A 21332-nucleotide genomic window follows, 5' to 3' on the forward strand; every position below is an offset into this window, starting at 1 on the left:
AGTTTGTTATAATATGCATATAACTATTTTGGTATGCTCAGCAAGTATCTGATCGTCTTTAATATTTTGGTATGCATATAACTTATTTTTCCGACTATTTTTTTGTTGTTAAATGATTTTTCAGTTTTTGAAAATCATCAACTATAACTCCTAAGAAAAAATGCTTTTACTCGTGATAAGTTTTCACTTGTGACGAAAAATATGTATAGCATATATATTTTTCAATAACATAACCAATGAATAGTGTTGCACATTCTTCAAATATTGTGATATTTGTGATATCATTTATATATATTTAGTATCGATATTACAACATATAGCTATAAGGTTAACAAATTTTTAACAACTGTTTCTCAATCACTGTGAGAAAAATACTTGAAATCTCTTCAAATGGCTATATCCTAGAATTGTGTTCTCATTTAATTTGACGCAATTCAAGAAAGTCATCTTGATCGTCATTTTTTGGAAGCTTTGAAATAATGATTGCGTGCATCATGTCATGAGGATGATATAGTTTCAATATCATTTGTTGCGTTTAAAACATCATATTATATTATTCATTGAAACAAAACAAATTTTCTTATATCGAGTTTATATTTTGTTTTATAATATTTTATATCTTGTGGAACGATATACAAAATTAATTATTGTATTTTAAAAATATTGAGAAGAGATACGAATAATGTAATTAAGATATGCATATGAGATATCATTCAAATATATGTCAAAGTATTTGTCTTATTCAATATCTCATCTAATAATATAACCGCTTAGATTTCATGAGCATTTTATGATAGTCAAAATTAATTTGATGAAATATTGTAGAATTTTATTTGAATTTCAATATTTGGCTAAGTGAATTTATTTGACGAGGAGTTTTCTATGCTACCATCATATATGTTATGAATTAGCTGGTTAGACACTTTGACTAAAAAAGAGACAAAAACAATCTCGTAGTCACCTCGAAATATATAGATAATATTGGAGGAAATAAAGTGAAACTGGGTTAATATCTCAATAAAATGCACAGAATGGATCTATTATATTGTGTCAATAAAGTTTTAGAATTTTTCTCATACCATTATAAATAGAATGAGAATTATGCACAATTTGTTTTTCATGTATTTCTTTTTCTGAATGAAGAATTTTTTCTTTTTGAAAAACTATTTTATTGAAAAATATTAACATTTTATATTACATACATATGTCGCACAACCATGAAGTAGCAACATAATCATTACATAACACTTAACGTACACATACAATTCTTAAATTTCTTCTTCATTGTGCTTCGTTGAAATTTAAATCTGAATCATTCTTGATCTTAACATTTTGCTTTAAATATGATTTAATATATATGTATATGTTTCATGTTACTTAGTTGGACCTAATTTCAAAAATCTATAAAAAAAAATGTGCTTGAATTATATCATACAGAAATTAGGACATAATATGTAGGACCGAGCGCTTGCCGTTTTACCAAAACTATGGCTAGTAGTAATGGTGCAAATCAAATATTGTAAACCTCACATCTGCTCAAACACCACGGTTCGGCCGCTTTACCAAGCAGGGACAATTATTGCACCCAACAATCTTCCTCCCAAGAATTGAACTCCTTGCAATTAATGAGAATCGAACCCGTGATCTTGGCTCTGATACCAATTGTAGGACCGAGCGCTTGTCGCTTTACCAAAAGCTATAGCAAGTAGTAATGGTGCAACTCAAATCTTTTAAACCGCATAGTTGCTCAAGCACCATGGTTCGACCACTATGGTGCAACATGTCTCTTTTTTTTCATCCACTATGTTTGTCTTAACTTTTTTGTTCGAAATTTGACGCATTTCGTAGACTATATGTATGAAAAACCAAGAAATTATATAATTCACATAAATCATTTATTATTCTCTTCGTACAACAGAAGATCCGGAATATGTGGCTTTGATTGGTATACTCTCATACTTATTTTTATATAAACTAACCAATTGCCGCCAACAATACTAACCAAAACGTATAAAAAAATCATAACGCAAAGAACCTCGATAAGAAAAAAAAAATGATACCTCAAAGTTTAAAAATAATTTATTTAGTACAATAACAAAGAAATTGAAGTACATACGAGCAATAAAAAGCATAAATCACTCTCCAATTAAATATTAACTCATATTATTCACAATTTGTATAAATTTTCCAATATTTTTTTCAAATAAAGAGAAGACGCCTTATTAATGTCATCGTTTTATAGATATTCATTCCACTTCTTTAAAAAAAACACAAATGAAAAATGGTGACTTGAAATCATAATAAAACCATTTAGAAAAGCAGCCGTAAAAATATAATACAAAGTCACACAATTTTTCTTAAACCATAGAAAAATATTACACTATTGACAAAATATATCTAGTAACAACAAAGCATGCGTTAACTTGTGATATAATTAAAATTTAGAATAATGCATAATCATTGAATTAGAACAAAATCGCATTCCAAAAATCTATTGGATATTATATATTTTAATAATTTATCCATATTTGTCGTTCATGAGAGGACTCTTAGACCGACCAAATTTTGTAGTTCACCTATTATTTTCATAATAAATAATATTACAAAAATAATATAAGCAAGAACATAAAAACTTAAATTAAAATGCCTTCTATCAATCTAAGTAAAAAAATTGATTAGAGAATATAATAATATCGTAAAAAAATTAAATATTGATTTATAGACAGAAGTTTGGAAATATATTTGCCCAATAAATAAAAAAATATTATCTCTTGATATTCTGATACATAAGGTAAAAACGAAGAACTATTTCAATTTTTTTAGTATTTTGTAAGTCACTTCAAACTAAGTAATCTAAGCAAACAGAAAACATGCATTATGTGTTTAAAAATTAAAAAATATCTCAACAATAAAAAAATGAAAAATAAACATTTTTGTTGGATATTTGATTTTGTTTATCTTTTCTTTGTGCAAACAAACAAATCACATAAACAATTCAAGCACAATTACATGATCAATACAAATGACTTATAACAATCAAACATGTAACGCTAGGGTAAAAAAACTCCTCTCATTGCAAGAACACAAAATAATCAAATGGAGCATATTATTTAGTAATATTTATTTAGCAGCATTTATAAAAAAATTGACTAAATAACTTAAAAACAGTGTTTGAAATCACTTACAGACAAACATTTCTCTCAATCACATATCTCTATTGACAAATAAAGAGTCTGAAAATATTTTTATTTTAAACGACAGAAAGAAATTTTGTATGACATTAATATTTATTAATAATTTATTTTTATTCAGTCCGACTCATCTCCCTTTGTCTTCCTATTATTATTTGACGGCAATATATAAATTTAACTAATAAAAATTAAATTTAAAACTAAATTAAAATAATAATTAGTTTGATTGAGTTAAATACACTATTAATGATCTTATTAAACTAAGATAAAAAATGACTTAAATAACATCATTAACATGACAAATTGTAAACAAAAAAATAATATAATAGTAAGCACACAAATAAAAGTCATAACAATTTAATAGATTAATTAATAGATAATATATTATTTAGTAATATGTATTTAGCATCATATATTGAAAATTGATTAAATAACTTAAATGTTTGCAATGAAATCACTTACATACAAACATTTTCTCTCAATCACATATTTTTGTTGATATATAAGTAATCTATATATATCTACCTTCTAAATAGGAAAAAAATGTTTTATATGACGTTAATATTTATTAATAATTTAATTTTATTCAATCACATTCATCTCTATTTGTTTTCCCATTATTACCTTAATGTTCGTAATATTAACGATTTATTTAAATTTATAACATATGATTTTCTGTGAATTTGATGTCAATGTAAATATTAAATTAAATAATTTAAAATTTAAAAATAAAAATATATTAATGATTATTATTAAATTAATAGATGGAAAAAACAAAAAAAAATAAATATGTATTTATGATAGTGATTTTATGTGAATTTGATGTCAATGTAAATATTAAAGTAATTAATTTTAAATTTAAAAATAAAAATATATTAATGATTATTATTACATGAATAGATGAAAAACAAACAAAAAAATAAACATGTATTTATGATAGCGATTTTCTGTGAATTTGATGTCAATGTAAATATCAAAGTAATTAATTTTAAATGTAAAAATAAAAATGTATTAATGAAATGATTATTATTAAAAGAATATATGAGAAAAAAAATATTTATTAATGATTATTATTAAATGAAGGTAAGAATATTTATGTAAATTATTATTATTATTAAATGAAGATAAGGATATTTATGTAAATTCACAATTCACATTCATATATATAGATTTGTATATAGATATAGATATAGATTAAACCTCGACATATAAATTTATAATTTCTTATTTTATGTTTTGTTAAATATAATTTTTTTGTATTATTTATAAAAACTAAGATTATGAAAAATATAAGTAATACATAAATTGTAAAAATAAGTTCGAAACCTATAAATTTTTTTTGTATTTTTTGTAAAAAACTAAGATTATGAAAAATATAATTAATACATAAATTTTAAAAATAAGTTCGAAACCTCTATTAGCATAATTTTTTGTATTATTTATTTTAATAAAAGAATGTATAACACTATTACTATTATTTATAAGGTATTTTCACAAAACCAATTCATTTTATAAATAATATTATTACATATTGATTCGAATCATTAGTTGTTGAACAAATATTTTGATATTATTTGTAGTCATGCCATGAAAGTGAGTGAAAGAGTAATAAATAATAATTAGTCAATGGACTAATAATAATTAACTAATTACATAAAAGGAAGACAAATTGGTATATTTATATTAATAAAAGAATGTTAACACTATTACTATTATTTGTAAGATATTTTCACAAAACCAATTCATTTTATAAATAATATTATTACATATTGATTAGAATCATTAGTTGTTGAACAAATATTTTGATATTATTTGTAGTCATGCCATGAAAGTGAGTGAAAGAGTAATAAATAATAATTAGTCAATGGATTAATAATAATTGATTAATAATAATTAACTAATTATATTAAAGGAAGACAAAGTGTCATTAGAGTATAATTTTAACGAGGATAATAGAGGAAATTCACAATTCAATTGGTATATTTATATAGATATAGATGAGACGATTTAACGTGGTCTATTTTTTTATTGTAACAATTAATATTTTTTTATATAAAAAATAATAATTTTTTATAAGTTTGATTGATTAGATATACGTCTCACATTAATCTCCACGGTTTTTTTTAAAGACAACTTTTTTTTTTTTTGAATAATTCATGCATACAATAAAGAAACATTGCATGTTTAATTTTTTAAAACTCGTTGATACTTACGGAAAATTTAAAGTCCGATTCCAGCAAGTGTCACTAGTCCAGACATAGGTTTCGAATTTGCCCTGAGCCTGAAATCACGAGGAAGACCGTTAGAAAGGGGCCTAGAGGGTGTCCCGGTATAGTCCTTCTGACTCTCAAGTCAGAAACTGAGGATATAAGAAGAGCAGCTAAAAGTACTACTGAAAAATAATATATTTAATTTCTTTGAACTGAACACTGAAACCTAATATTTTTAATAAGATACTTGAGCTTTGACGGACCTTCTATCTTGGACGAGGATGGGCATGGAGATTTGAGCCTAACCCTACCAATTCAAAAATTAGTTGTAGCAGAAGATAAATGAAAAAAGAATTATAGGTCAAATTTAAACTTTGGACTCCGTGACATCAATTAAATATAGTAAAGATTCACAACTGATCTTAAGCACAATTAATTAATTAGAGAATTATGACTTTTCAAATCAATCCAAGAATCGAATGCATAAAAAGCTACGTTACCAACCACATGCTCTTCCAAATAAATTCTTGGTGTTTACATGCTAAACTTTACTTTCATTCTTACAAAAAGTATTCGTCTAAAAATCAAAGGGGCTGTCGAGTAAAAGTAGTAGTTGGCCACAGTCCCTTTCCAAGCTCCTGTGTTCTGTGCATTGTGGCAGAGCTTTACGACAAGAAATCTATGTCTTAACAATCAAATTTTGAATAGATCAAACTATTATTATTAGTATTATTATTTTAATTTATTGCACAAAATTTTAAATGAATGAATTCAGCATATGAAAATATTGACTGAACCAGAAACAAGTCATTCTCGAAAAACACAAACCAGATGCAAAGATCCACTGTTTATCATTACTTTTTTATACGTACTTACAACAGATTGAGACAAATAGAAAACTCTGCTTTCAAGTTTATAAAACATAAACATGCAGGCATGCAGCGTAATGTTGTAATATAAAAATATCAACTTCTGCTATTCTGATGGTCGGGAATCCCTTAAATGCAAAATAAAGAAGAAGAAAGAGATCAAATCTTACCTCGTTCTCGTAAGATTAAGATATAATCACGTGTCAAACCACATGATCGCACTAGAAATTTTAAAATCAACCAACCCGTAAGTCAAGAATCGTAACACACGATAGTCAAAGAAGCAGCACATGCATGGTCGCACTTACATAGGATTCCAACAACTTTGTGAAAACAAATACAAAAGTATTATATATATATATATATATATATATATATATATTTCGTCACGGAAGCCTGATCACATTCAAAACCAATACTGAAAAATTCAAGTGTCATCTTTTCACAACATTACCATGAAGCCCTGCCTCAGATTGTTCATGTTGGCCACTTATATTCTGGCATCAGTGCTTGTTCTGCATTTCCATCAGCATAAAGCGCAAGCAATTCGAATCCCATTGCGGAAAACACAAAAACCCTCTTCCGCAGGTTTGGATCCATCTTCACAAGCTCTCAGAGATTTGCATGTAAAACAGAAGAATCCATACAAGAAGGTTAAGTCGAGCTTCCGAGACATACCTCCTAGCAGATCGAATCCAACACAGAACAAGTAAGCCTCCATATATAGGAAGACAGAAAAATGCTGCAGTGAACTGATCAAGAGTGCCTGCTGGCTGCTGGATAATTCTTTCATTTTATTTTGTTACACTCTATCCCCTGGCTAGGATTATAGATTAGAGCTCATGACTTTTGTTAGAACATTAAATACATTGTAACAAATTTTTTGTGAGGTCACATTTTGTAATTCCTAGCTTGGACATGCGAACACAACAATTTATATAACAGCTTCGATCATCGCATATAGAAAGTCAACGGAATCTGTATAACTTCTTCAGCCTAAGGTAATAATTGTTCAACAGCTTCGAAACAAACAAAAAGTGCAGAAAATGAATATAAGAACAGCCATCGATGATTTCTTGCCTTTAAGAAGGCCTCGACTTCAGGAATAAAAGGAAACATGAAATAAAAACGAAGATGAAGAAATCAAGCTCAGCGTTATAATTCAAATTCCAAGACATCGTTTTTATTTTCCTTTTCGTTATTTTTGCCATCTCTCAAATATCAGACGAGTTTGGAGGTTCGAGATCGATTAGAAAAAGAGTTCGACACCGATCAATGATTTAAGAAATTGTTATATAAGTTTTCCAAAACTTATATATTGATTAAAAAATAAATAAATAAATATATATAAGTAAATATAAAAACTGAACTATATATTTGTGTATGTTTTAGATATTACAATCTTGAAGCAAATGTCATGTAGTTATTGTTGAGTCAATGACAAAGGTAAATTATTTCTTTACAAATAAAGAAAAAATCACGTTCCACTTAGGTAAGATACCAGTTAACATCGTTATTATTATTTTATTTCAAAATAGTTAATGTTATCTGTATCATCGATATTAAACCGTAGTTAAATATTATTTTCAAGAATGATTTAAAGCCTACTTCTTTGATTCACCAGGGAGATTATCCAAATTCCTCCGTGATCTAACAGCCGTTATAATAAGAATCAAATGTGTTTGAATACAGAAAGAATAGCGCCTGCCTCCCACCATCAAACTGATAATAATAATCAAACTATGAAAATACACAAAAGCGCAAATGGTACTATTCAAAGGAACCGAATCTTACAAAAATAGCAAAGCTGGCCACAAATGCTAATTTCATATACAACATAACTTCCATTTTCCAAGCATAAAATATCAAGGGGAAGAGAGAACCACACAAAAAATGTATACAAAATATCCTCTCTCTTTTTTTGTGGGAGGGGAGGAGCTTCATTAAGTATATAGACTGGGACAACAATAATGGCCTTAACTACATTTGTTATTTCCTACAAATAACAATCACATCATCTAAAGAGAATAAAAAAAAACGAACTGATTCACAAAAGAATATATGAAAATGGAGAAACCGATTCAGGATTAAACACACTATGTGCTTTATTCTAGTCGCACAGATCTGTCTGTGACTTGCTGGGAATGATTGTGGCGGGCTACCATTGATCTGGAACCATCAGAAAATACGTGGTCATGGCTTTTCTGAACCTCCTCTTGTATTGTTTCGGGGAAATTACAGTTGGGGAAGCATTTTTTGGTCCACCAAGGAAGCCCGATGCCTTCACCCATGTCTCCAGGTGCTTGTCCCATGTATACTGTCTCATGAAATCTATAATCCCAAGAACAAGCTCATGCTTCTCTTCATCGACCCCGACCAGTAGCGAGTAATCCATCACATCTACCGACTGCATTAAAATATTTTTTCCGTTCCGCATGTTAACAAACTGGTTGAGTTTAGGGTCTCATGCTTTACAAATCAAGAATGAAAATAACAAATATGCATGCAGGAGCAAAAGAAAATGAAATACTAAAAGAATCAAGAATCAACTATAAGACAAACAGTTCTTGTACATCTCCAGCTTATGCTTGGATTGTAATAAACTATAACAAGAAAAGACAAACTTACAGCAAGAAAACCGGTGTCATTCCAGACTGCTCTTTCCAATAATCTCTTGGCCTTGTTTCCAACAAAAATTGGGGAAGTAGGCATAGCTTCAATCAAGTTCTGATCCAGCAAAACCTTGTTACTTCCAGAAGAATCAGGATTATACCGAGACCTAGAAGATCCTTTAAGATCATAGAGCCGTGTCAGATTTCTACCAAACAGGAGATTTTCCATGACCAGCACATCCATTTTGGAATCTTTCCCACCTTTCAGATGCTTAGACGTGACCTTGTAAAAACACCAGACAGATAAATGAGGTATTTCAGAAAAATCACGAGTCAACTTATTTTTATGCAAATAAAAGTGCAAATATATGCTATGATGGAGTATCTAACCAAGAGCAACAAAAACAAGCCCTGCTACTAAGATGAGCACCTAAAGGACTCTAGTCCTAGTGACCTAGGTAGAAAAATAAATTACTTTCAACTTATATTATTTGGTTCCTAGTGTACCTGATAAATTCCAAGGATCTTCGCTAGGCATGTTGGGCTTCCTGAGCGTATTGATTCTGAAAGATAACTGAAATATCCAGGAGCAAACTTAATGAAAGATTCCAGCTCGGTCTTACTAACTTGCTTTATGATAAACCGATCATCCAAGGTTTTCGCGAAAAATGCATTGCTCTTGCCACCTTGAGCTCCCCACTTCTTACATCGGCTAAGGGATCTAATAAAATCCATTTCGGACGGACAACATATACTCCTAAGAGCTTCAAAACGCTTCGCATAGTAACAAGTAACTGCGTATTTCACCTTGGGTCCATCATCCGAAAAAGACACTCTGGCGTGCAAAGCTTTTGTATAAGACAGTGGATCCACAGGCACGGAGCTACGAGTACTTGACAAGGATAAGATGCTCTCATCTCCAGGTCCAAGACTTTTGTAAGAGTCCAGCACCATTTCGTCCAAAGAATGAAACGATTGAAAATGCCCAGGATCGAGGGATAACGTAGAAAACATCGAGTCAGCAATGTCCTTAGATCTCTCCGGCTCATCAGAAATTTGGGTAACATAATCAGGAGAAACAAGTGCATAAGCTACAATACTAGTGGGTTCATCATCATACACTGAAATGACAGTGTCATTAATCCCCAGAGGCAGAAGCAACTTGCCCCCACCTTGGAGTTCAGACTCCCGAAATGATGAAATGTAAACTGGATCATATTCGCCAAGCGTATCCAGTTTCTGGGTAGTTCCAACAAAATTTTTGTTTAAAGATCGATAGAAACTTATAAACGGCATACTCAACCAGCTAACAGTGTCTTTTATATTATCAGAACCTCTAGTTGACAAAACAGAAGGCGACCGAGATATCTTTGACATCCTCAAATCCTCCGCCGAGTCTTCCACATCCAAATTTTCAGATACGCCTAATGTAGATGATGTATCTGCTTCTAATGATTCGTAAAAGTTGTTGTTCTTAGGGATCCCAGTACCAGGCTGGTTTTCACCAGTCCAAGCTGCCTCAAGAGTATCTGATAAACAAATAAGAGCTTGCCCGTCAGAGAGGGATTTATGGACGCTAATATTTAACTCCAGAGGATCAGACTCACTAGTGGTATTCACCCCAACAAAACGTGTAGTTGGATCTTGATTTCCATGTTCAGGGTTAAGAGACACATCGGTTGGTTGATGAACAACCTCAGAAGAATCTCTATGCCTATTGCTGACCTCTTCATCAGGATTTTGGTCAGATTTTGCATCAACAGGAATAGATTGAGCAGGACACAATGTTTCACCATTTTTAACAGGGACGTTGATATCATGAAGATTCTCACCAACACTACAAGATTTCTGAATGTGTTCTGAACATGAGACTTCCACATCAACTGTTTGGTTATTGTCACCAAAACTATCTGCATATATCAGACGGCGGTCCCACATATAAGATTGGAAAACTACTTGTCGTCTGAGTCGATACAGCTCAAGAATATCTATAGCAGGCAGCCCTTTTTTTGCATCCGTCTTAACCACTTTTCGGAAGGATTCCTGCCAAATTAGGAACATGTATTCGTGCCCACATTAAGCTTAGAAGAACTAGAAATATACTTTCTAAAAATATTCTTATATTTTTCCACCAGAAACATGGTGTCTATTTTCTATATAATTTCACAATTGGCCATTACAGGCTTCCAAAAAAACTAGCTTTACTTCATACTAATATAATGTTATTCCATTAAAATTTAGCAAAAACGCCAATGCCGAAGATCGATTCAACACTAGACTTTGAAATTTTGAATTTCGTCCTTGGGAAAAATCGAAATCTGGATATCAATGACACACACCGACCAAAAATGTTACATTTCAATCCAAGAAGTGTATGGTACGCAACAAAGGATAAAATCTCAATAAGAAATGACAATTATCACGAAGGTAATAAAAAAATTTAACTGAATAATGACAAATTTAGAGAAAAGGATCGTCAGAGATGACTCACAATAATACTTTTAAGCTATGAATGCATCTATACCGATGAGACACGTTTTTCCTGTTAAATATTTGTTTATAAAGCAATAGCGCTTATAATGCTGGACTAGATTGTAGTTTTACAAATCAGAACTACACGTATAATCTCTTAGAATGAATAGGCCTCCAAAATGCAACAACACGACCTATAGTTGTCAAGTGCGCATAAGTGCTCGATTTAAACGCAGAGCGCAATGCCTGCGCTTCAGTGTCATTCAAAGCGCACAACTTCCATGAGATGCACTTTTTTGCGCTTCTGTGCGGAGAAACAAAAAAAAATCTGATAAGGGTTAAATTGCAATTTGTCTTCTATTTACCATAAAAGGAGGAAAGAAAACCCCAACATCGCATTGTCTTCCTCTCTCCATCGCCTCTGCCCTTGTGTCACCTCATATTTTATCCTCCCATTTTAATGTTTGATATTTAACAGATGAAGATTATGATGATTTCAATATTTGATATCTCATGTTCCATATTTTTTTAAATAAAGTTAAATTATTTTTATTTTTTAGAATATTTTTTTATTGTATTTTTTTACCTCCCATAAAGCGTGCACATCGCTTTGCGCGCGTGCACATCGCTTTGCGCTTTGAGCTTAAAGCCCAAGACACTTGAGCGCTTTAATGCTCCATGCTTTTGACAACTATTATTCGACCACATGTATAGCTATCAACTCTGCAATTAGGTAGTCAACTGGCCCCAAAATACTGTATATAATCTCTCTTTTACCAAAACCATGTGCACAGCAAGGGTAGGATTAATCAACATAACCCACTGCAACAGATGTTTGCAGTTGCAGTGATATTCACATCAATTATGAACAAATATGTTGTCAGCATACAAAAGATTATCTTCATTACAGAAAAATGACTTTACTTCGAAATTAATATCAGACCTCAAATTCTTCCTTCTCTTTCTGCAACATCCCTTCTAGATCTGTTATTTGGCGTCTTGATTCAGGAATGTTAATGCCATTATTGGGCTGACTAGGGCCAAATTTTCTTTCCACCAGAAGACGAAGAGAATTAAGCACTTCAGAGAACAAAAGCTCTGCGCGGCAAGCCACCTGTCAGATAAGAAAGATAAACGTCGGGCAATAGAAACAAGTTAAATAAAACTGAAAATAAGATAAAAATGAATGTTGTTCACCTCATTCAATTCTTTTTCAATCCACTCCTGACTTCCATAATTAAAATCAAGCTTTGAGGGAGGCAGGTAGACTGAGTGAACATCAATGGATGCATACCGAAAGCAAGCAACCATTTTCCCAAACCTGCATGTAATGCAGAATCATGAAACTTTCACACACACACAGAGTGCTGCCCGACAATACAGCACTCTTGAATCTTTATGAAGCAAAAAATGCAGCATGCTGTTTAATTTTGTTTCCATAGCATGCTAGCCATTCATCAAGCACTCTTTGAGATTTATGAAAAAATATATCATCCAAAATAGGTAACAAAATGGCCCAGTTGAACAGACCTTGTTCATTGACCACTGTACCTCACTTCAATATTCCCCGAGGCCAGGTTTTCATGTTTACGCGACAACCAAAACGCTGATAACTTATATTCATAACTCGTGATCATAATAATTGAGAGAAGAGTAAGTAAGCAAGAATGTAGACACCATACCCATAAAACCTAAGACAGTCTCTATGTAAAGAATGGCCGCAGCTTGCCACTCTGCTTGCTGCTGCGTGATTTGAAAAGCTTAATTCCAAAAACTTTCCAAAGGACAGTCCCCATGCAGCATCAGACATCACAATCCTTCGAGTTGCAGGAGGGAAACCATTAGTACGTGGGCACTTTAGGCAACGATGCCACATCCAAATCTTTCCTTCCTTTTCACCTCGAAGAAGAATTTCTGGCAGTTTCTTAACTGAGATTGTAAGAGTACCTTGTAGATGAGTATAACATTGAACATGAGCTTCTGCCGGCATCTCACATGAGCGGCATCTATAATCCTATCAAACATATTAGACTCTCTAAGTACCATACAAATCTAAGACAACTCTAGCAAAAAGGCACGAGTGCATATCTTATTGATGATCATCCTTCCAAGGCCCACCAGGTAGAGGAATAGAGGATAGAGTACCTGATCAAACAAATGATCCCGCAGAAAACGGCCCAATGGCTTGTCAAAGCTTCCATAATATTTGATCCGAAATAAATGAGATCTCTCACAGACGGTTCCTTTCCACACACATCGCGATGATAAGGAAACCAAGATGCTTTGATGGTTCGAGGGGGAAGGCCTAAAATCTTCCTTCAAACCAGTTTGTTCCGGGGTAACTTTTTTATCAGCGAGAAAAGCTGATGGATTTGAACCATTTGTGTTTGCATCCAGGTTGCAGAAATTCTTATTCATACTTCTGATAGTTGAATCACAGTAATCATTTACACTAAGAAAATTTTCGGTAGCAGCCAGTCCATCTGCTTCAAAAGTTTTTACCTCCGAATCCATGACAAAATCTACTAGGTCTCTTTCCTCTGATGAGTGGGAAGCAGATGGTTCATTAGAAGGACAATGCTGATAGTTATTAACAGAAGATGAGACGAGAGATTTGGGATACTGAAAACTCATAGGAGCTGGAAGTGTAGATGTATCTGTACATTCATTTTTGTGGAAGGACATGATTGCAGCATTCACCAGATCAGAAGTAGGCAGACTATTTGATCTCTGCTGTTCATTGAATGAGTGAATTCCGGGAGTTTGTTCGTTGGCAGGGATGGTATACCCAGTAATATTTGAGATGGACCTCCCAATCTTAGATGGCTTTTCTGGAATTGCAACAGTAATTGGGGAGTTTGATGGTAGTTCTGGCAGAGCACCTTCATCAGCAAGAAAAGATGTCTCCAGAGCTAAATGATAAGCAGCGAAGATCCCATATTGTATAACATGCTTTACTTTCTTTAACTCGTCCCCATTGGCACCTCGAAGTAATATCTGATGTAATAAACATCAAATCGCCATCAGAACAGTAAGGTTTCTGAAGAGAGTTAGTATACCCTTAGGTAGAAAAAAATTTACATTTTTCCGTAAAAAAAAGAAAGCTAAGTTTTAAAGAATGGAGAACTAGGTGATTTGTTGGTAGACTTCAATAATCTTAAATGTAAAAGTTCAGAGAATAGGCTCCACGAGATATTAAAATTGTCTAAGAAACTGAAATATTAAAATTGCACTCACTGTGATATCAATTTGGTGTTCAAAAGAATGATGATAGATAGAACTTTCATTATCTTATCAACATCAGTATCATTAGTATTGTCCTGGCAGTAGACATACCGTGCAACCAAACGGCTTTGGACAACCTTCAAAATACATCAGCGTCTTCACCAGCTTCTTTCCACTCTGTCCAGCCGTTCCATGCTCTTCTAACAACCTTTCGACATGGAACATATCACAATATCCCAATTTTTGAGAAGATAGATTATCAATTGAAGGAGCTATTTGACCACCCGTGCAGCGAGCTATGCGCTCCAAGAGTGGCTTTTTGATATTCAGAACAAGTGATATATCTTTTGCAAGCAGATACTCCTGTGCATGTCGCGAAACAGATTTCTCCACCAAAAGAATGTCAGGATGGTGTGCATCTATTTTTGCAACTGCCATCTTAAGATGATCCATTTCCTGAAAATGAATGTAAATAAATAAGCAAGAACAGAATAAAAATGCATTAATTTCATATAGAAGAAAACAGCATAATATGGAGACCATGTCTCATATCTTCATGCATGGCGAACTAGCAAGGGAAATTCGAGATTTCTCAGCTTTGGTATTTGGAGTCAACTGGAAGAATCAAATTGTACTTTACTTCTAAATTGATGGAAGTTGGTCTTAATTGGGACAATTTGTCTCACATTCAAGAACTTGTGGCCTTTTTCCTCTTGCGGATCTTATGAAAAGGAAAATGTTGACCGGAGTTATGGATCACGTTATGGGGCTGTTAATGGGCCTGGAAATGGAGGCTTACTTCATAGAGAACCACAAATCTCGCAAGTAACAGTTTGTGAATAAATATTTTCCTTGTTAAAAGTCCCCACTTGTATATGGGGTAATATGTAATTGGATCAAGACATGTTTCTTTATTTTGTGTTTCCTCCCTTAGGTCAAGACATTTTTCTTTATTTTGTGTTTACACCCTTAGTGACCTATGGCGTACTTAGAAATGAGGCTCGAATTAATGACCGAACCTCAGATCTCTTCGACCACTTGGTCAGAAGAAGATATTCAGGTGATTTTATTCATATTAATTCTGCAAAATAAAAATAGAGCTAACAAGATTAAATCAAAAATCACATCCCTAAGAATCCTATAGATTTGGAAGAATTCTAAATGGAAAGATAGTTCAGAATCCCAAAATAAAGAAAATCATGATCCCACCTATCTAATTAATATTTTGTTTGAATTTTCCATGAGTTGCCCATAACAGAAAAATGGGGCAAAATATAAGGGAGTCTCCACATCTCTTTTTATAATTAATTGGAGGATTAGGAACCTTTTCTCACCAATACACTACAGCAGGGGACTCAAATATGGAAGGATCGGGAACCTTTTGGCGTTTAAGAACTTCTAAGGGTACAAACATATTTGGGAAACCTTCGGGAATGGGGCTCAAAACATGGGTTGGTTTCGTCTTTCCAATCTGGAACAAACATGCTCTTTGAGGTTCTACGATTATTCAAATTAAGCATGTAAAATGATAGTTATTGACTTTGTATCTCAATACTAGAAGATCTATAATTCACAACTGGTAATATTCTCCAAATTTTTCGGGAAGGAGATATGGTGGCTCATACATTAGTTAATTGGGCCTTTATTGAGAGAAATCTCGGCATCTTTTTCAATCTAATTCCTCAACCAAATATTTAAAATTTGCAATTTTTTCTTTTTTTCGTTGCCAGAAGTCTTGGCCTAGTTCAGCTCTCATGTACGCCAAAACACCCATTTAGGCGCAGATGGTGTTTAACAAAAATAATAAGAATAATAAACTGAAGATTCAGACTTCGCTTAAAATCGTTGAAAAATGATGATCAACTCCACCTGCTGTAACAAAGTATCAAAGCTTGAAAGAGCATTAGAAACACGCTGGTATTCGAGAGCTCCACCGAGCATTAGAACCCGAGGTTTCTCAATGTTTGAAGTCATCCGTCGATGAGCTACATTTTTCTTGCAAACAACTCCTTTGACCACCATGCTATCAAGGATTAATAAAAATGAAGTTTGTAAGGCTGCACGAGAACAATATATCGAAAAGAAGTAGAATCTGCATTAAAACTGAGGAATGAAACAGAGTTAAAATCATTCACATATGTGTTTGATGGCAGTGAGTTCTCGGAAATCATGAAGACAATCCCCGAATCATCGGTTATCATTTATAATTATTCATCAGTAACAGCCTTATTAATTCTATGGAAAATAAGCCACATATTGATATTAAACAATCAAATCAATCAACATTTCACTCAATTGTATGAAAATTAGGAATAAAGCCAATGAAGAAGATTCAATTGAAAACACATATACAAAGAGAATAAATAAAAAAGGAAATCAATACCCTCCCAGTAGATCCCCTCCCTTCCATGCCTACAAAACATATGAAACAGATTGAGAACAGCTGAATAAACCAGGTTATTATTTCTCACAAAATCATAGTTTAGACATTTCCTCTAGACAACCGAGCCCAGCACTAATTCACGGCCTCAGACTTCCAGTTCCCCAATCTACAAATTTCTAAAGAGCTCAGGCAACTTAAATAGCAGACATATGACTGAGAACTGTGTTTCAACCCAAAAGCAGTTTTCATATATTATCTGGAATGACACCAAAATATTTCTAATGACTAAATGTTGTAAAGAAACAACATCGATTTAATAAAATTCATTGAAAATATAAGAAAACACTAATGAAGAGTTAGTCGGGCATATAATCACCTGTGTCATTACTATTCCCAAATTAATGTCAAATTCAACTCCGTTTCATTTTTTTGGTGGGATTATACAATCTGTCCTCAGAAGACCAATAACTCATACCGAAACATTTATATATGAAGCCACACATTCACAAAAAACATTATTAGGCCCCATAAAATAAGTACAACAAACAACAGAGCAAAAACTCAGGCTATCACCTCTCACTCCGACGCCCAGAAGCCAAACATTTGACTTTCACATAGCCCCCTGGATCCATCTGCTCACCCTTGCTCATATCTGGCTTTAACAATGTAGCAGCCTCCCATGACAAGACAGTGATTATTTCTACCCAACTTTCTCCATCAGTTTCCTCTGCTGTATGAAGATTCTCTACCTGCAAGAGTTGCACTATTAAAGCACGGAAATGGCCATCAACTACGTTCTTAATGACTTTCTTGTGCTCCTCATTTGATTTGTCCCTGCTTCGATATTCGCCACTCCCAAAGCTGCTTGAACTGCGCAAGTACCCCCATTCTCCAGTGGCATCCCCATCATCGTCATCCTCAAACAAAACTGCCTCCCTTTCATCTTCTTCATCTTCTGGTTCAGGAGGGAGCCACAGAACTCCATTATTTTCAAAATCAACAGGTTTGGTATCAACATCTTCAGCAGAATATAAAGAAGGTGCCTCATCATCGTCACCTATGTCATCCTCGACACCTTTTTTCACGATCTGCTGGACATCATCAGAGGCCTGGGAATAAAAAATATCATGTAGTGGAGAACTGCTCCGACTTTCTATATCAAGAGCAACGCTTTCAGGATGGACTTTATGGGATTCATAGCCATTGCCCATATCTTCAAATTGAACATGACCATAATAGCCATTAATCTGAGAAAATGGACTAGTCCTTGGACCCAAGTGATATACTCCGTATTCATCATCATCATCATCATCATCACTCCTGTACAGACAATTCGAGGAACAATTAGTAATCATACCAACAGACAGCACATAAATTGTAACTTTTCAGGAGTAAAAGCTCCCACGATGCTGATGGCACCTGTGTCCTAGTCGGTAAATAGAAACTGATTCAGTTGGCAAATAGACACTGATTGCATTATTATGGATATGCGTAAATAGAGCTCTTCCAAAACGATTGATACACGGATACCTTTAAGATCTATTTGAACTGCTTGATATTCAAGGAAGAAAACAAACTTAACACCTTATTACATTATAAGTAGAAAAACTATAAGAACCAACTCGGCCATTTTACCAAGAGTCACATTCACAGCACAAATCCATATAAAATAATCAACTTCCACAGGAATGAAATAGAAAGTTACACCACGGGGTATATTTGAATTAGCTATCATGTGATGGCTAAGTTTCAGATTTTACACTCATTGGTACGTGAATTACGAATTATGAACCCATAGGAATGCCAATAGCAATCACATGCCACAGAAAATAGCTAACACAATGGGAAATATCCATGAAACAAGCAAAAGACCCTTGATTGGAATAAAACTTCACGTGCAATGCCTCCGTCCATATTGAAGCTGATATCATGCACACTTTGGAAGAATCCTAAAGCCGCTCACTGAATAAGCAGAGAACTGTTAACTATCTAAGAAACCTACGCTTTCTCATGAAAGAAAAAGCTAACTGTTTAGTTCAAGCAGTAAAAAATGAAATGCAGAAAGAAGAACCTGTTGGAGCATAATCCAAATTGGTTTTGAGATAGGTTTTGTTCTCCTATCTCCATGGCATAATCATTGCTTGTTGTTGCTGTAACACTTTGTCTTTCTATTGTAGTCTCCATTGTTTCTGATTGAGGTGGACTAATTGCACAAGACTGAGGTAATGAAATAAAGGTAACACTACTACTGTCACAGGTTCCACAGGATTTGGTGCTGATAAAACTGGTGGCAGATGGTGAGGTGCTGATGAGGTCCACTTTGGAGACCTGGATTCCATCATCAACAGGTGCCGATAAAACTTGCTTCCATTGTCTGAAACAGTAATTACAGACCCTAATCTTATCCCACTCTTCCCGTGGAATCTCAGGTTCGCTGGGTGGCGTAGGAACCCAATTTGAAGTGCACTTTCCACAAAAAATTCGGCCACAGAGGCGACAATGGTGTCTACGGTTGAGTAAGGTGAACTGGGTATCACACTCGTAGCATACTCTGCAACTCTGATCGGGCATCCAAAAATCCCTTGACACATGAGCTGGCTCGGATCGCCAAGGGATCCAGGACTTTAACAACCCAATCAGATCAGAGAAATTCTTATTGGGAGCATCCATAGACTTCTAAGTTTCCCTCTCATTTTGATATTATCATTTGCTGACTACAACATCAACTTGTACACCCTTCCCCCAAGTATCAATAAGAGAAACATGCCAACTATACAATTTCAAAAAGACTCTGTAACCAAGATAATCAAATGCCAAATGGATGATTTTGAAACTATCTGGAAAGCCGTCAGGATATTTAAGCAAACCTGAAAAAAAAAGCTCTAGATACTCGGATACACAGAATACATAATTTCCTTCAATCAACACCTAACAAAAATGACTGCGGGAACTGCACTAATTCTTATTTTTCCCATACAACAATACCGTAATATCATCAATTCCCACGACAGTAAATCTAACACCAAAAAAATCAAAAGAAATGAAATCACCCCCGCCGCGCGTCCGTAATGAACAACTTCAACAAACTCCACCAACAGAAACCTTAAATGTGCCGATTATCAATTCGGATATTCTAAAGCCAATGTAATTCGGATTTCCAAGACTAACACACTACTCAAATTCAAATTTCAAGACATCTAGGAATCGAAAAAGGCAAAAATTATTCAAAAATCTATTACCCCAAGAAAACAGCAAAAAAATTATAAATAAAAGAAATTCAAGTCTCAACCCTCGTACATGAAACGCACAAAAAAATTAAGAGCACACGAATCCTGGAAGAAATCTAAAGCCAATCGATCGGTCAGCAAATCACTCCCAACTCGAAATTCCGGCGGATTCTAGTTCAAGAAAGGCACCGTACGACTGCCCAAATTCTTTCATCATTTCTCCCCTATAATGATTCCAAATACATCGATCACACGCGAGAGAAGTAAATTCATAATTTTCTCCAAACATTAATTAAGAAAACATATGTGCTCAAATTATAAACAATGAATAATAATATTGAATTGGGGAGAGGGAGAGGGAGAGGGAGGGACTGTAAATTGATGTTTTGTGCTATTAAAATAGAAAGTCAAAAGTATCAACCAATCACAATTATCCACGTGTCGATTTCCTTTTTGGCCTCTGCCTTCAGGGTCAATTTAGGGTTTTCATAAGTATTACGAATAATTTTCATTAAGGACATAAAGTTGTGTTTTTTAAAAATCTTTCATTACAAAAAATGAAATTATTTAGTTTTGTAAAATGAAAATTTATCATATTAAAACTGCGTACGATCCACAAAAGTATCATCTTCTTGAAATAATGAATCATCTTCTTGAAATAATGAAGTCGTTGCTTGATGATGATTAATTTTTATCGAAATTATTAATTTAGTATATTGGTCCAAATCAAGATTGCTAAAAAAATATTACTTTAAAGAGGTCATTAATTTATCGAGTATTATTTTATGGAGGTTCTACTATATATAGAATTGATTTTCTGGTCACGCAGTGTTGGTACCTATGTAATTATCGATGAGGTCATCTATTGAATATAATTATAGATATCACCTCAACAAATCTTTATCTGTTAGACGAATCAACTCTACCGATATTTACAATAAAAAATAATACTATTAGCATAAAAAATAATATATTTTCATGAATGACTCAAATAACAGATGTCTCACGCAAGTTTTTATCTAAAAAAAATTGGAATGTCAATTTTTCATCAGAAACTATGGATCCAAATTGAAGGTTGATAACATGCGTGAAGTGCTTATAAACAAATGAGATGAAAATAACATACAATAGTAAAAGGCAATT

At 33.3% G+C, this 21332-nt stretch overlaps 1 protein-coding gene across 2 annotated transcripts; it reads right to left on the reverse strand.

Annotated features, from left to right (window-relative positions):
- Window positions 1–8028: 8028 nt before the first annotated feature.
- On the reverse strand, window positions 8029–20551 carry LOC140834903 (1-phosphatidylinositol-3-phosphate 5-kinase FAB1B-like). 2 transcript variants are annotated; one of them, XM_073200097.1, is made up of 11 exons: window positions 19034–20551; window positions 17536–18279; window positions 16449–16602; window positions 14691–15035; window positions 13500–14351; window positions 13037–13368; window positions 12552–12675; window positions 12298–12468; window positions 9390–10925; window positions 8899–9165; window positions 8029–8677 (listed from the first exon to the last, which is right to left on the reverse strand). In XM_073200097.1, exons 1-11 carry the CDS (start codon window positions 19630–19632, stop codon window positions 8429–8431), a joined length of 5373 nt encoding a protein of 1790 aa, XP_073056198.1. In that variant the 5' UTR covers window positions 19633–20551; the 3' UTR covers window positions 8029–8428. The 2 variants fall into 2 exon arrangements, with proteins under 2 accessions (XP_073056198.1, XP_073056197.1); XM_073200096.1 differs by having other exon boundaries at window positions 8030–8677; window positions 17536–18282.
- Window positions 20552–21332: the final 781 nt, after the last annotated feature.

This window comes from Primulina eburnea, chromosome 6 (genome assembly GCF_022965805.1).
Source record: "Primulina eburnea isolate SZY01 chromosome 6, ASM2296580v1, whole genome shotgun sequence".
In the NCBI taxonomy this organism is placed as follows: Eukaryota; Viridiplantae; Streptophyta; class Magnoliopsida; order Lamiales; family Gesneriaceae; genus Primulina; species Primulina eburnea.

What these genes read in the sequence shown, in the direction of transcription:
- LOC140834903 (XM_073200096.1), bottom strand. Translation starts at nt 19,632, where the DNA reads ATGGATGCTCCCAATAAGAATTTCTCTGATCTGATTGGGTTGTTAAAG. An exon ending in GGGATCATTTGTTTGATCAG is followed by an intron (nt 13,369 to 13,499) that starts GTACTCTATCCT and finishes TATGTTTGATAG; the next exon opens with GATTATAGATGCCGCTCATG. An exon ending in ATGACACCGGTTTTCTTGCT is followed by an intron (nt 8,678 to 8,898) that starts GTAAGTTTGTCT and finishes ATTTTAATGCAG; the next exon opens with TCGGTAGATGTGATGGATTA.